The 17,023-nt window shown below is 42.9% G+C and overlaps 1 protein-coding gene across 1 annotated transcript in view; it reads right to left on the bottom strand.

The window, feature by feature from the left end:
• Positions 1-17,023, bottom strand: part of LOC138261495 (glucagon receptor-like) — a 562,622-nt gene that overhangs the window by 141,745 nt on the left and 403,854 nt on the right. Inside the window, exons 6-8 of the mRNA XM_069210480.1 lie at positions 13,368-13,489; positions 12,319-12,425; positions 8,866-9,022 (exon numbers count right to left, since the gene is read on the bottom strand). Coding sequence (XP_069066581.1) covers positions 8,866-9,022; positions 12,319-12,425; positions 13,368-13,489 — 386 coding nt within the window. The remainder of the gene's footprint in view (positions 1-8,865; positions 9,023-12,318; positions 12,426-13,367; positions 13,490-17,023) is intronic.

The following is a 17,023-nucleotide window of genomic DNA, read 5'->3' as shown; positions in this document are numbered from 1 at the left end:
TGTGAGAGCCAGCATTGCTGTCACAGACAGGGAGCTACTAAACATGCAGCTCCCTCTCTGTGAGAGTAACTGTTTCCTCTGTATCCCTGATATCCCTGCCTGTCTGTAGGCAGGGAAACAGAGGAAACCTCTGCTTCCAGCAACCAAGAGCTGATGACAGCTCTCGCTTGCTGGATCCGGAGTGTTTGCTCTGACTTGGTGGAAGCTGTCAGAGCTCTCACCATGTCAGAGCAAACAACCATGTCCTAGGGGTGGGCATCCTGGGACATAGCAGGAGCCGGCCTTGGGGGGTGGAAGTTCCCAGGGCCATGTATGGCACCATAAAAGGGGCCTTGTGGTCCCCATACAACATTGTATTTGCCCCTGGGAGGTGGTGGTCCCTGGGGCTGGGAGTTGACAAAGGACCCCCTTCTTTCTTTTATTTTAGCCCCAGGAAGGTGGGGGGGCTGCACGGCCTGCTGGCATGTAATTCAATATTTACCCCTGGGAGGTGGTGGTTCCCGTGGCTGCTGTTGAGCCGTGTGGCCCATTGGCATGCAATTCAATACGTGCCCAGTGGAGGTGGTGGTGCCCGGGGTTATGGCAGGGGTGGCAAGCGGCCAACCCGCATGTAATTCAATGTTGGACCAGGGGTGGTGGAGGTCCCCAGGACTGCGGGGGGACGCAGCACCTGCATTTAATCAGTACAGCCCTGGGGAGGTGGCGGTCCCATGAGCACGGGGGGTGGTCTGCAGAACTCCCCTATTATAATTAAACCAATTTGCCCCAGGGAGGTGGTTGTCCCTGGGGCGCGCGGCCCCCAGCATACAATAAAGCTAAAGCACCAAGAGGTGGCGGTCCACAGGGCATAAATAAACTCAGGAGAGGGGGTCTTGTGCTTCCCCTTCCTTTATTTTTATATGACCCCTGGGACCTGGGCCACCCAGGGGCTTTAATAAAATAAGTGTGGGAGACTGCGTTTGTTTTAATTTTTACTGCAGATTTGCAACCCCATTTGCAACCAAATTTGCAATAACATCTTTTTTTAGAAAGTGCTTTTTGCCCTGGAGGGGTCCCTCTGAGACTCAATCACCAGATCTAATGGGTCAAAGTGTCCCTACCATAGTCCCTTTTCTCATTTTTTATCTTTTTTTTTCTGGGACTCTGCTAGTCAAAAGATGGCTGCCAACATTTCCTTGTTGTAATATTGGCAACCAATCAGATCTCAGCACAAGATGGGGAGGGTTCATGGAGCCTTTGTGTTCCTATATATACAAATTTGTTTTTTCTTTAATATTTCAAAAACTTTTGAATGGATTTACACCAAGTAACAGAAAGGGCTCTTTCTGAACCAAGAGCTAGCTTTCTGACAAGTTTGATGTAAATCCGTTCAGCGGTTTGGGCTGTAGACCTGTTAAAAACCCTATTTTTGGGAGGCCCCTTTTTCTCAGCCCTCACTTGACGGATCATGCCAAACTTTACAGACAGCAGCTGACATGAGCAGCAATTTATTTTGGAAAACTTCATGAAGATTCATCAACCAGCGCCAAAGATATAGACAACTAAAAGAAATGCTTTTTCTTTAGAAACTAGGGCACATATTTATGCTTTTTTTGCTCCGCATTTGCGTAATTTTTTTATGCAAATGCAGCACAATTTTAACTCCATATTTATAACTTGACATTGGACATGTGTAACGTCAAAATATTGGAGTTTGCACCATTTTTTAGATGAGTGAATGTATCTAGCATCAATGAGATGCAAGGTAGGCTTTCTCATATAAAAAATAGTGCTATCCCAATAGCCCCATATTTGTCCCCTGTGCAAAAATGACGCAAGGGTGGGAGGAGGGGCCAAATAATGGTGCAAAGCTTGCTTTGCACCATTATTTAATGCCTGAGTCAGACCCAAGCCCCAGGAACACCCCCACCCCCACCAGAGGGACACCGGAGGATGGGGGATTCCATCTCAGGTAAGTAGAGGCAAGTATTTTTATTATTTTTTGAAGTGCTATTGGGGGGCCCATTTACATGGCAATGGGTGCAATGGCCATGCCCATGGGACCCTTGTCCCCTGTGCTGGCCAATGACACTAGGCTGGTTAAAGACTTTTTTTTGCCCCTAGCCAGCCTAGTGTCATTTTTTGGTGCTAAACCCCCTTCTCCCATAGCGCCACCCCCCACCCAGCTAAGGTCATTTTTTTTTTTACGCTTGCCCACCCTTTGCGCCGGCTTGCGGGGTTTCATTAATTTGGCACCCGGCTGGCACTCTGGAATGAGACAAGCCAGCGCTATACTTTTTTACGCAGGTTTGAGTCAAAAAGCATAAATAAGGGCCTAGGACCTAAATATGAACACCTAGTGCTGACCGCCACAAATATTTAAATACAAAAAAATTACATTAGCAAATAAAACTACAAAGTACACAATTATATTAGATATAGTTACCAATTAACAAGTGAAAAAATAGACTTAAAACAGTTTACAGCCTAAAACTACACCAGTAAAAACTAATGAAAAATATTAACAATACATAATATTAGAATAAATAATGAGGGGCCCTGTAAGCTCCTGTGTAATAAGAACCTGTTTAATTGGCCTTAAGTAATCTACAAATTATACCCTCTGCACAAAATAGGTAAAGGCAGGCGCAGACTGGTTCAATAACCAAGGATAATCAAACCGTCGGCTATCACAAACTTTTTAACTGGGGATATGAATATAATTAGTAACGAAATTTGAAAAATAGAAGAAAGGCTGGTCGCTATCCAGCGTGCAGCTAAGTATTTTCTCCAATACCCCGCTGAGGTGACTTCTCATTCTGTAATTCAGCCAGCAACATCCTGTCCCTCTAGCTTTCCAAATATGCGCTCCTCCAACCCCTGCATAATAGTCTTGCCCTGCGACCAGGTTGTATCATTACCTGTCTCACCACCGCAGTGCTCTCCGGTGAAGAAAAGAAAGGGGCACAGAAAGGGTCCCAGAAAAAAAGCCATAGGGAAGGAGCAGCGAATAGATTTAATTCCCCAGGGGACACAATGCAATGATTCTTCCACAATAATTCCACCCCTTCGCAAACGGATACACACAGCGTTCGAGACTTCATCAAAGAGATTAGATAATCTAGAGAAGGGAATGGCTAAGGTATTGGGGTTACTTCAAAGCCACCTCCAATCTTTACAACCAGATGTACCAAGAGGAATCGCAATCTGCTATAATTAAGAGCATTCCAGCCGATATAGGCAAGGCCTCTGAAACAGCTCATTTTCAATCAAATGCCACACATTCAGATAAATTGCCTGGCCCATTGCCCCATTTAAATAATGGTGCACAGAATAATGTTAACAATGACGTGATAACCTCCACCTCACACCAGCTGGCAGAGAGGACAGGGCCTGCGAGGGGACAGCACCGAAAGAAAGCTGAGCAGGTCATGGGCCTGAATGATGATGCTTTCCATCTTCCCCCTGAATGAACGACCTATGTTATAGTCTTAAAGGGTGTACCCACATTGTCCTCTGCAAAATCTGAGTCGGACCAAAAACTAATGAATAAAGTGGTTAGCTGGCTTACCTTCAGGAGCCCGACAGTTAACACTCTATATAACCACATACTAACTGTCAGAAGAGTCAGGTGGATTGCTTAAGGTGGGATTGCCCATCATGCGAAGGAGATTGCATAATTATTTATTTGAGACACCTGCGAATGGTGGAGGGACTGTTCTTCTATCCTCCACCCTGACATCTTCAACCACAAACAATGTGTTATATCTGACCAGTATTCAGAGCAATCCAGCCCAAAATGTGTGAGTCAAACCACTTTCCCCCACTATCGAACTTGGACGATACGGATTGACTCAGATGGCCTAGCCATCATTGCAACATTCCTGCAGGGGAAATCCTTGCACAAAGTAATCCAGATATAGGCACTAATAATGATTTACCCACTAATGGTTCTGTAGTTAGTGCCTATACTGTCCTGAAACCCAAACACCTTCAAATCATCAGTTTCGGCTCCTGGAATATAGCAGAACTTGCACATAAATCTGCATCTAAAGATTGGGAACTTTGCCCTGAGATCAGAAAATGTTTGTATCCATGAGACTGGTCAACCCCAGATGTGGTGATAGACAGATACAAGACTATTTGTACAGTGGCCATTGCTTCACATAAGGGAAGAGCAAGGAGAGGCCTGATGATTCTGAACTCGACTGTGACCCCACTAGGTCTGATTAAAACCACTGTGGCCTCATCTTACTGTCAATTTGCTGTGCCAAGTACTGATGGAAACCTGGACATTTTGATTATAAAGTTTTATAATAATGTTCTTGATAAATCTAGGGCATGTTTAATTAATGAACTATAAGGAGTTCTAGAGGCTTTTGTTGTAGGTATAGAAGGGGAATTGTATATAAAATAGGCCAGGGGCTTCAAGTTATCCAGATGTACCCTTACAGTGGACAAGATTTGTGGATTTGATGACTCGCAGGAAGAAGCTTTTGATCATTTCACTCACTGAAGTGATGGTATCCATCTAAATATCCTCACACTTAAATATGACCTGATCCTCTTGGTTCCCACTACAAAAGCAGAAGTACGCAAGTGTTATACTTTTATAAGTCGTAGGGGCTATAGTTGTATTGATCACGTCCTGGTCTCCAGTAATCAAAGTGTTATCTGTTCAAATTTGGAGGTAGGAAATAATTGTTAGTGATCACAATCCCATAATAATGTTCATTTTACCCTCATTAGAAAATATGGATAAGGAAGTCATTGATCTTAATCATCCAGTGGGTCAAAAATGTGTAAGGATTAGATAGGGGGGAGTGTGGACCATAAACAATGTATGGACGAGCTAGTGAGGGAAAACACTGAGCATATTATTCTTGCCTTCAGATCAGTGCCACACCCAATGTACTGATTGATGATCACAATCATATTTCGAAAATCAACAATTGAGGAAAAGGGTTAGAGCCAACTCGGGAAGGTCAAAGGGTCGTTTGACACCCATTGTAATAAAGGTCGCAAGGAGCTAATTAGCCATCTACAGGCATTCCCAGGGGTTACGACAGCTATTACTAACTGCAGAAGGCAATACAAGCAGGCCATCGCCCTCAGGAAGGAAAACCTGCAGAACAAAGCCTGGGCAACTCTTGCACAGGCATCTGACACGAAGGATAACAACTTATTCTGGAGGACAGTCAATGCCCCTTTCCTTAATGATACTATAAGTCAGAATTTGTCAAATTCTATTAGGGCTGAAGTATGGGTGGACCACTTTACCTCAATTTTTTCTCCCGCAACTGAACGGATTAATGATAACGCCCCCCTTTACTATACAACTCGAATCGATAATACTTTGAGGATGATGAAATTCAGAGAGTTCTTGCCAAGTCTGTCAGCAGTAAAGCCACTGGCCCCAACGGAGTACCGGTTGCTCTATATATGCATGACCCAGACCTATGGATGCCTATACTCACTCAGGTGTATAATGCAGCAGGAAGGGGAAATATTCCAACCTTCTGGCCAGAGCCTATAATTATACTTTTATTTAAAAAAAGATTCAGACAGGATGCAAAATGCTACTGACCAATGTTGATGTTGGAGGCCTCAGCTAAAATATTGGGAAGAGTATTACTGGAGAAACTAGAAGAATGTGCTGAGGCAAGTGACATACTTTCTGATGCACAGTATGCCTTTTGAAGGGGCTTAGCCACCGTGGAACAATGCCTTAACCTGCACCTTATAATAGGGAAATACTTAAATGCAAGATCTGGAAATCTATACATGTGTTTCATGGACCTTGGTAGTGTGCTTGTTTTGGTGACCCATAATAAGCTCTGAAGCAGTATGTCGGCCCTGGATGCCCCAAAGGAAATGATTGCCCTCTTTCCCACATGTATAGCTATTTAACAACTAAAGTTCACTCTGGTAGATCGGGGAAGGTGACAGACCCATTTCACATATGCAGGGGTGTCAGACAGGAGTGTGTCTTGGCACCTTTTTTGTTTTCAATTTACATTAACGCTATTGATGTACACCTCCACTCACTTACCATTGATTCCCTCAGGGTGGGCTCGAGCATCGTACCCATCCTACTATATGCAGATGATGCTGTTCTTTCAGCTTTAACTCCAGTCAGACTACAAGACCTCATTAATACCTTTAGTGATTGTAAGGCAAATATGGACTTTAAGATAAATCAATGTAAGACGTTTACAATGTCATGCCGTTCTAAGAAAGGGACAGCATATTCTTTTAATCTTAAGAACGAACAAATTACTAGCCCCGAGCACTTTAATTACTTAGGTCTCAGGTTTACAGAAAATGGGGACAACATAGGGAACTCTTTGCAGTGAATATGGATTGGAATAATGTGGCAATCTGTAGACTCGCCACCAAATTAGGGTCTAAGCACATGCCTGATATGTAAAAACTCCACAGCGCTAAGACAGTTTTGGCTGCTACTGATGGGCCAGTTTATGGGGCACAAGGAATAATAAAAGTTTGCAAATGCAAGAAGACAAATTCTTAAAAAAGATGGTAGCAGTCCCCAGAAACAACTTTGAGTATTGTTGTTCATTCAGAACTAGGTATACAGCCCAAAATTGAGATACTAAAGACAAAACCCCTTCTACTACGGCACAGCATTTGGACTAAAAATGCAGCCAAATTAACCCAGGACATAATGAGGGTTTGTATGTCTGGACTGCATGCATAAAATATATTGGCTCACCAAGATCAAGAAGACTTTGCAATACAATGCAGACAAAGACACGCTTCTCTGGGAGTTCCTGGAGGATGTAGCAAGCCTTCCCGAAAGTATGTAAAAGCAAATGGTTGAGGAACAAAGTGGGAAGGCCAATATGGGGGATGAGCCATGCCCAATGGCAGCATTTTTTACATCCTAATACCGCCATCAGGACCCTCATGGGTGTCTGGGATGGGTTCATAACTCTTACAACAGATTGTTATTAACGCACTTTAGTTTCTCTATCTTCCACAATTTGATAGCATTTCCAAAAGGCTCTAAATGGGCTCATAAGGACATCAAATTTCCTTATGACAATGCCTCTAAGCAATCATCTCTACATGCCATTATTTTTTGCAAGGCAGGAAAACGTTTCTATGCCACTCTTCTTTAATAAAGGCCTGTCTTTCTACTTACTAGCTCATACTTTTTTATGGAGATGAACGATATCAAGGTTTACCATATCTGGGCATCTTACTTAGCCCACGCAGTTAAAACACACAAAACACTCAGGATAACCTGACAACATGTGGTTAGACAAGAACATGATAAGTTTTTGTTGTTTACTGTGTCTTAATTAGTTGTTTTTAATGTTTTTCAACTTCCATTTGACTTTCTCCGACTACTAGTGCGTATTTTTAACTTATATCATGATGTGGTTTTAGTTGCATGCTATAAGTGATTCATTATGTGCTTTTATGGCTGCATTGACATGTGCCGAATATAGATATTTTGACGATAAATACATAGGCCCTCATTCCGACATTGGCCGGCGGCGGTTGCCGCCGGCCTGTCGGGGGCCGCCAGAATACCGTTCCGCGGTCGAAAGACCGGGGCGGTGATTCTGACTTTCCCGCTGGGCTGGCGGGCGGCCGCCTTCAGGCCGCCCGCCAGCCCAGCGGGAAAGAGGCTTCCACGATGAAGCCGGCTCGGAATCGAGCCGGCGGAGTGGAAGCTGTGCGACGGGTGCAGTTGCACCCGTCGCGTATTTCACTGTCTGCGAAGCAGACAGTGAAATACATTTAGGGGCCCTCTTACGGGGGCCCCTGCAGTGCCCATGCCAGTGGCATGGGCACTGCAGGGGCCCCCAGGGGCCCCGCGACCCCCCCTACCGCCATCCGGTTCCCGGCGGGAGAACCGCCGGGAACTGGATGGCGGTAGGGGGGGTCGGAATCCCCTCGGCGGCGCAGCTAGCTGCGCCGCCTTGGAGGATTCCTATGGGCGGCGGTACACTGGCGGGAGACCGCCAGTGTTGCCGGTCCGACCGCGGCTTTACCGCCGCGGTCGGAATGCCCATTGGAGCACCGCCGGCCTGTCGGCGGTGCTCCCGCGGTCCTCCACCCTGGCGGTTTGAAACCGCCAGGGTCGGAATGAGGGCCATAATAATATTAATACAAAAAAAATTATCTAAAATATTAAACCATTATACAATGAATCCCCAAGTTACTCATGTTTTACAAAATCAATGATATAATCAACCAATCAACATTTATTTTTAAAAGGCATTTTTAATTAGCTATTAAAAAAATTAAATAAAATATTTGCATAATTAATAATGAAATTCACCAATTATATTATAAAATAAACTTTTTCTAACCACTTACAAAAATAAATATTTTAAAAAAACTTTACACCTTCTTCTCATGCACAACCACTAAACCCCAATAAAACAAAGTAAAATATAATACAAAAAAGATTTGTATATATTTCCAATTCACAAAAGAAAATGCACTATAATATAATTAAACATAGCTAACATTAAAATAATGAAAACATATATACAAATATAAAAATATTTTAAATAATAAAAACAAATCACAAAAATCAATAAAACTCAACAAAATAATTTAAAAATGATATTTTGCAGAACTACTTTACAGTACAAATGATCATATAAAGTACTTTAAAAAACGATATTCTTAACTTCAATATTCTGTTCCACAATATTCTTGTCGTGACTATTTTTTGGCACAAAATTTGTGTGAATCAATGTTTTGTAAAACTTTTTTTGTGGAATACCGCGTTGTAGCTTATAACTATATGTCCCCTGCATCTCAGCCGAGTCACAAAATCAGAGAACAGCATTATATTCACACATATGCCACAACCCAAAAAATAATTCATATTGGTATACTTGCCTCATTGCTCAGCAGAGTTTCCCAGTCAGAGACCTCTGTGAGTTCCATGCCCCATCTCTTATCCAGAAGGGCGTCCTTGACAATCACAGATATGGCACGTAGACCGAAGGAGGCAAAGAGGTTGGCATGAATGTAGTTGCGGGTGCAGCGCAGCTTCCTGAATTTATAAAGGACATTTCAAAATAACCAACATTTAAGGAGGAAATATCAAAATTCTGAACTTAAGCAAGAAATCACTGTCATATCTGTGAATTTTAAGGAAGGCGGAATCTTAGAACTCCGTGCGAACAAGCAACAAAATAATAGCTTAAATATAAGTAATTTCCGGCTTTTGGATTTGCTATTTCCAGTCTTTAGCAGCAGACAATATTGAAGTGAGTAGTTAGTCGCTCCTATAGAAGGCACTCTTCCAAAACAAAAATGCCAAACAGAAATGTCCTGGAGCGTTGGCTCTGGAGTTGCCACAACTCCTAAAGTACTTAGCCCTGCAGTTCCAATTTCTCCCACTAGAAGGTGCTGTTGTGAATGGTGAATGAGATCGGGCACCTCAGTTAATAGAGCAACTTCTCATTTCACAGTTCAGTAAAGAATGATGTGAGTGTGTAATGAGGACTGGGTTAGCTTTCAGTTCTTTTCATGCCAGCCTCTTCCATGCCAATTTGCAGTGCAGTACAGAGTGGAGTGGTGCCAGTGTAAGCTCGTATGCAGGCAGTGCATTCTTCTCTCAGCAGGTAGCATTACGCAAATGGTGTGGGTTTGCTGGCGTGAGATGAGACCACTGCCACTACAGAGACGTCACTGTTGGAATGGTGCAAACATGCTGTTTCTCTGCTCCTGCTGTGCCCGTTTATTCCCACAATGAAGAGATATTAAGACTGGCTGGATTGGTTCTGTGACTTCTTGCAGTGCCAGTCTCTCCCATCATATAAGGCTTCAGATAGTGGTTAAGGAGCACTAGTGGCTAGACGGGCACCCAGAACGCGTTCAAGATCCAGAGTTCCACAGCATTTGGCACTAAAGTAAATGTTGTAGGTTTGTAGGACACTTTCTTTGGTACCAGGAATATATGGCAAAGCAGCTACTGCTTAATTTGTTAAAAAACACTTAGTGCAAGGTCCCAAGGTAATCTTAAGGAGTTTAGTGCAGCTGGAAACACCCACAGATTCCCGCCACTGCTGCTGAATAACACTGCAAGCATTACCTACATACCTTCACACTCAAGTGTGACGTTTTGTACTGTTCCAGATCAGCTTGAACTACAGGGATGGCCTGGAAGTGCTAGTTTCATTACTTTTAAAAGTATTTTGAATAGTTAAATGCTCTACTAATTTGCTCGGCTAAAAAATAGGCAGATAGTACCACCATGAGTGGACTCTGATAAATATGCCAGTGTTTACAAATAAGTGCCGTTGCAGAGTATTGGCAAACACTGGCACAAATTAAGCCCTGCAACTATGGACAATGGTGAAGTTGAGTGATCAATGTGTGAAATCCTTCAGCCTGTTCTCGGAAATCAGTTAGGCGCTGGTCACCCCTGTTGGAGTGTGTCTTTTAAAGCAATATTAATATGAAAAGCTTGCAATATATTGTGTGATGAAGCTGCATAGAAAATGTGTTAACATAGAAAATAATGCACGCGTTTGAAATGTGCCCATGGGGAGTGGCTACCAATGAATACGAAAAGTAATAAAAAACTTATTAATTCTGAATTATGATGCAATAATGTTTTGAAAGTATGATAGTACATCATTTTTAGAGTTATCTGTTAAGAGTTTGCTTTATTAAATCAGAGGGGCTTAGCTTAACGAGGGTTTGGGCGTAGCTGCCCGACCTCATTTTAAACTGTATTTTCTAACGTGTAATGTGCTGTTTTTCTGAAGGACACGAAGCTGTACTTTTCCAGGAGTTGTATATGTGTAGCCGTAGTAAATTCTTTCTCATGAGAACCGACTTGCTCAAGGCGATGTTCTTGCTAAATGCAACAGTGTAATTCGTAACAGGTGCAAGGTTAACCGTACTAGGAGAAGCCAATGAAGACACTGACTGGAGTGCAAAGTGTAACTTTTTCCACCTGACTTTCCAACGGTTGAAGACGTTAATAACATGGACCAATCCGCGACATGAAAACTGTGGTTTGTGGAAAATTCTAGTGAGGTGCTTACCAAATTATTGGACAGAGATAACGATGCACCAATTATTATCCAATGAAGAGTTAGGGGCTAATTAGACAGATTTGATTTAACGGCGTGACCCAAGAAGAAACAAGGACTCACTTTCCAGAGGACACTTGCCACTTTGCCACTTTGCCACTTCATCATTCCGTTATTCCCTTTTGAGCTACTGAGCTGCTATTCTTTCAGCGTCTTGTCCTGATACTTTAAACCACCTACTACCCATTCTTGCCCGTTACTTACTTCTCCTCCATATGAGGAAAGGGTCCTATTCCCTGGCTATGCTATCTTGAGACTTTACCCGCCCTATCTTTGCTGATGCCGACGAACTGATGCCCTGAGGACAAAGACTGACCATGTTTGCTGATCTGTTAGATTGGTAACTATCCGATGCAAAATTGTGATTGTCTGTTTGCCTTTCTTTCTGGGTACCAACTGCTATTTTGACAGAGGCCATAGTTTAGATGTTTTCTAAATTCATGTTTACTCAAATGATTTGCATGAAGCCCAACAAGATAATGCTGATTTGAGGTTAATTAAGGCGTTCACAAATATCTTATGCAAATAGACAAATGACTGAGTTCTTGCTTTGTTGAATCATGTATTAATGAGTCTCTGCTAAGTTGCTTAGTATTAATGTTGTGCTTAAATACTGAATTAATATTTTGTATGCATTGATTAATTGCATTCTAGCTGCTAATTAGAAGAGTTTCTAATGAGGTTTATTGATGTTGAGATTAACAGACATGGGGCCTGATTCTAACTTTGGAGGACGGTGTTAAACCGTCCCAAAAGTGGCGGATATACCACCTACCGTATTACGAGTTCCATAGGATATAATGGACTCGTAATACGGTAGGTGGTATATCCGCCACTTTTGGGACGGTTTAACACCGTCCTCCAAAATTAGAATCAGGCCCATGATGTTAGATTGTAACCAATAGGGAAATAAATATCCTAACACTTAACTAAATTGGTGTGGTTATTCATGACTGAAAGATCATGGTGTGTTCAACTTATTGGTTCTTATTAAATATTATTGATTGTTTTATTGATTAATTGATTAGTGATGCCCAAAAAATATTTCATGCTGGGAAGTCCCCAAACGTGGTCCAAAGATTTGTCGACCTAAACGCATCTCCTTGTGAGTTTATTTCTGAAGGCTATGATGCGCTAACTCCCCTGTTTGGCACTGAGATTGGTGTGTGGCACTGAGATTGGTGAGTTGCGTCTGATCTCTGGGCAGGTCTTACTCATGGCACCCTCATCCAGAAGAATATACCTGAAGACGGTGAGGATGAGCAGTGACGAGATGAGGGCTAGGAGAGACAGGGAGTACCCCACTGTGTACAGCACTTTGAAGCTCACCATCAAGTTTCGCGTTCCTTCCTAAAAGAGGGAAAATTAGAGACAATTAGACTGATTACCAGGGGCACTCCCTTCATTATGATTAACCTCAAAAGGATGAATGATTGAGTTTCCCCACCCACTGAACTGAAACTTCCGACTTTCACGTTTCACCCATATGCTCAAAGTTACAGGACAACAAAACATACACAGAGTTTGGTGACGTGTCAAGCAGAATCTCCCTGTCTGCCATTGTTATAAATAATATCAAAGCAGCCAGTTGGATTAGAAAACGTCTGCTTCTGGAAACAGGGGGTAAGGAGGTTTACCATTGAAAAAACGTGTCCATCAGCAAGTTCAAAAATATTTCCAGTTAAAAGTGATATTTTAAGAACACAACAGTCAACAGGGGACTTTGACATCTTGATTCCTAATTTTGAAATTTTTGTTACTTGTTATGTTTGAAAATATAAAAAATGCTTAACCAAACTACAAAAGCCAGCTGGCTGTATGGCTGTATGTCAGATTATCATATACAAAAATATTGCCTCACAGAACACTCTGACCTAAATAGGGTTTAAATAATATTGTCTCTTTGGGTCTGGATTTTCTGTTATTTACTCCAACTGGGTGTATGTCAGAATGTTGAACACATAAATATCACCTGCCAAACATATTGTGTCTCAAATATTATTAAAACATTGTCCGTTAGGCTGTAGATAATAGGTTGTTAGCTCAAGTGGGGTGATATTTTAATATGTGATATATGAGACAATATTTATCTCAGACCATATCCTAACAACGATGTTCTGGCACCACAACAAGTTTACCTGCCAGGTCTTGGCCAGTATACTAAGCTGTCTCTTAAATATTTCACAAGGTGCCCTTAGAGCTGTGCTGAGATCACTTCCATCTTCATGTCCACACAGTTACACTTTGCAAAAGAAATTGCAGCTTATGGAAAGATAAGCAATTCTCACTCACCTCCTCTTTGGCCACTTCCATCTCTTCTTCGCACTGGGTAGAGTTCCGCCATGGCTGAGTGCTGTTCCCTGTCACCCAGCGGCCATCTTGACCACATTTCCGACTCACAAAGCCATGCTTCACTGCAAGAAAAGGAAACAAGTCTTGTTTACTTGAAAACAAAACTCCGTTTTTTTAGTGCCATCTTTTCAGGTGCCTCGTGCCTCAATCCTCAGATCTTTAATCCCAAGTTACACTTTCTCTTATGGAGTCTTGAAGAAACCACAATGATGCTATGCGAAGTATATAGTGTGGCAGTATAAAGTTAAAATAACTTGAGAATGTTGCATGGTGCAGCACCTTCTGATGTTCTAAGGTAAGCCCCTCATTTTAAGTGGCCTATAATTTTTGATGGGGCTGGAAACCTTGATACCAACTGTTAGAAATTGGATCTCTAGTTGGCAGCGGAATACACCCTGTCCAAGTAGGGAACCACAATCCTAGTCAGGGCAAGTCAATGGCACGACATAAATTAACCTGTGCTCACCCTCTGGTAGCTTGGTGCAGAGCAGGCAGGCCTAACTTAGAAGGCGATCTGTAAAGTACTTGTGCAGCACACACACAATAACCTCAAAAGTTACACCACAGAAAAAGACTTCACACTGAAGTAGCAAAATAAAGCTTATTTATCTGTTTACTTTTAAGTTCAGCACGATACAGATGCAATCTTACAAATAGCATTAAGTATTGGCTTTGCAGCCTCAAAAATAGCAAGCTTGATGAGCAAAAATATTAAGATCAAGGGAGTGGTGCTGGGGACTCTTCGGCACAGGTGTGCAATGTCCTGATGGACTCCAGTTCCATCCTGGTTGTGCTCCTCTCGGGAAGCGGTGTGCAGCTGGGCTGGACAGAGCTGCTTGGGATGACATAGAGCAGTGAGCAGCAAAGGAAAGCAGGACCACTCCAGACGGTTCACAGATGCAAGAGGCAAAGGTTGTCAAAGCCGCTCTGGTTGAGTTTGAAAGTAGCGAGTGTCAAAGGAAAGCAGAGCTAGTCCACACGGTTCACAGGTGCAAATGGCAAGAGTTAACAAAACCGCTCGGGTTGAGGTGAAAGTAGTGAATGGCAAGGTTTGCAAGAGCCGCTCGGGTTGAGTTGGAAAGCAGCGAGCTGCAAAGGAAAGCAGGGCCGCTCCAGATGGTTCACAGGTGGAAGCAGCAAGGGTTGACAAAGCTACTCAAGTTGAATTTGAAAGTAACGAGCAGCAAGGTTTTGATGAAGCCACTCAGGTTTAGTTTGAAAGTAGCGAGTGGCAAGGTTTGACAAAGCCGCTCAGGTTGACTGTAAGCAGTGAGTGGCAAAGGAAAGCAGGCCCGCTGCAGAAGGTTCACAGGTGCTAGCGACAAAGGTTGACCAAGCTGCTCAGTTTGAATTTGAAGTTAGCAAACTAACAAAGTTTGACAAAGCCACTCAGGTTGAGATTGAAAGTCGCAAGCGGCACAGGAAAGCAGATGTCACTTGGAGTCACTCTGGGTTTGGAGGACAAGTCTTGGGCTACTGGGCAGAGATCAGCAGGCAGTAGGGTGGCACAGCAAAGCAGGGCTGTAGTTCCTGAGAGCAGTCAATCCCGGCAGAGTGGCAATCCTGGCACACAGCAGTCTTTACTCCAGCAGAGTTTTCTAGAAGTCTAGAAGTGTACTGATTTTTGGGGGTCAGGGAACCAGTACGTATATTAGAAAGTGCCTTTGATGTGGGGGGGGACTTCAAAGTGTTCTTGTGAAGTGCACAGGTCCCCTTTTCAGGTCAGCCTCGGCTCCAGACTATCAGTGGCAGGTAATCAGCCCTTTTGTGTAGACTTTAGATACTACCCTTTGAGGAGTAAGAGTGAACCCTTCCCACTCTCTTCCCCTGAAAACCCATCAGTATGCATATGCATGCAAATGCAGTTGAGTATCCTGTGTTGAGGGTGTCTGAAGGGAATGGTCAAGTGTAACTATCACCTAGCCCAAGCCAGACATGAATTGGAGATAGGCTGTGGGCACACAGGGCAGTAAGTGCAGAGAAATGCCTACTTTCTCAAAGTGGAATTTCTTAAAATAATAATAATAAATCCAACTTTACCAATAAAGAAGATTTATGATTACTAATCCAATGGTAGTAAACATGATTCAGCTACTCCTCTCAGATCAGGAATTACTGCTTAAATGTATTATAAGGAATTCACAATGCTGATTCATGAGAGGGAAGCCCTCGCTGTAATGAAAAATGACTTTGGGGAGCTTTTCATCAGCAGGACATGAGAACTTAAAAGTATATGTCCTGCCTTTTGCTTAGATGGCACTGCCTTGTGGGCTACCTAGGGCCTCCCTTAGGGGTAACTTATAAGTAAGAAAATGGGAGTTCTGAACTTGGCAAGATGTTTTGAATGCCTAGTATGGGTGGCAGTTAGATTGCACACATAGGCACTGCAATGGCAGGCCTGAGACATGTTTACAGGGCTACTTAAGTGGGTGGCACAATTAGTGCATCAGGTTTACTAGTAGCACTTAATTTAAAGTCCCTGGGTATATGGTATATCACCCTGCGAGGGACTACTAGGTACATTTAATATGGCAACTGTGGATACGCAAATGTTACCATGTTTTAGGGGATAAGCACATACACTTTAGTACTGGTCAGTAGTGATAAAGAGCTCAGAGTCCTAAGGCAAACAAAAAAATACAACAACAGGAGGAAAAGGCAAAAAGTCTGGGATAAGACTACCATGAGAATCCGGGTCTAAGACCGACCCCATTAGTAATTATGATGTCTGCAAAGTTACAGTGGATCTCCTGTCTCTCTCCTGGAAATTTTAGCCATGTTAACTCTTACCTCATTAGTTCTTCATCACTTATGAGATTTTCATGGTTTCATACCATACTATCCCCAAATATGGACCCCTGATATCATTAACTCCGGAAGTGTGGAATTACCAACTCCTGCATCAGGGCAGTCATAATGAGGCCAGAAGTGACTCTCCTCAATTGAACCGGGTTCAGACTGAGACCTGCTCATTATAATTTATCCCAGTTTTCTTACGACTTTGCTCCAATTTAATTGCAAAGCTTCTACAGGGACTGCCATTAGGTCTTTCCTATTAAGTTTTAGGACACCACCTTTTTCTTGGCCCCTGCTTGACAAATCACCCTGTAACTTTCAAGAAAGCAGTTCAACTGACTGTCGTACTAGTTTTAAAAATTTTGAGAAGATTTTTCAAATGGTGCCAAAGTTATTGGCAAAACATAAAAAGAGTTTTCCTATGGAAACTAAGGGCCAGATGTGTGAAGCTCTTTTACTGTCAGCAAATGGCCTATTGGGCCATTTGTGACCAGTAAAAGGCTTTTTGCCATGTACTATCCCTATTTTGTGAGTCGGCAACCTATTACCGACTGGCAAAATAGGGTTTGCGAGTCTTTATTAGGAAGGGGCATGCCAAGAGTGTATTTGCCAATAGCGAGTTACAGGGGCATGTTACCAGGGTTGCAGTTGCAATAATCGCAATACCACCAACTTCAAGTTGGTGGTAAGCCAAGCACAGAGGGGAAGGTGTCCCCAAAGGACCCCTTCACCTTTGTGAATGGGGGTGCAAACATTTTTCAACAGGAGGCAGTGGTCCCATGGTCCACTGTCTGCTCTTA

This window comes from Pleurodeles waltl, chromosome 10, assembly GCF_031143425.1.
Source record: "Pleurodeles waltl isolate 20211129_DDA chromosome 10, aPleWal1.hap1.20221129, whole genome shotgun sequence".
In the NCBI taxonomy this organism is placed as follows: Eukaryota; Metazoa; Chordata; class Amphibia; order Caudata; family Salamandridae; genus Pleurodeles; species Pleurodeles waltl.
Note: the sequence above shows the minus strand (reverse complement) of the source record. Positions and strands in the feature narration are given on the sequence as shown.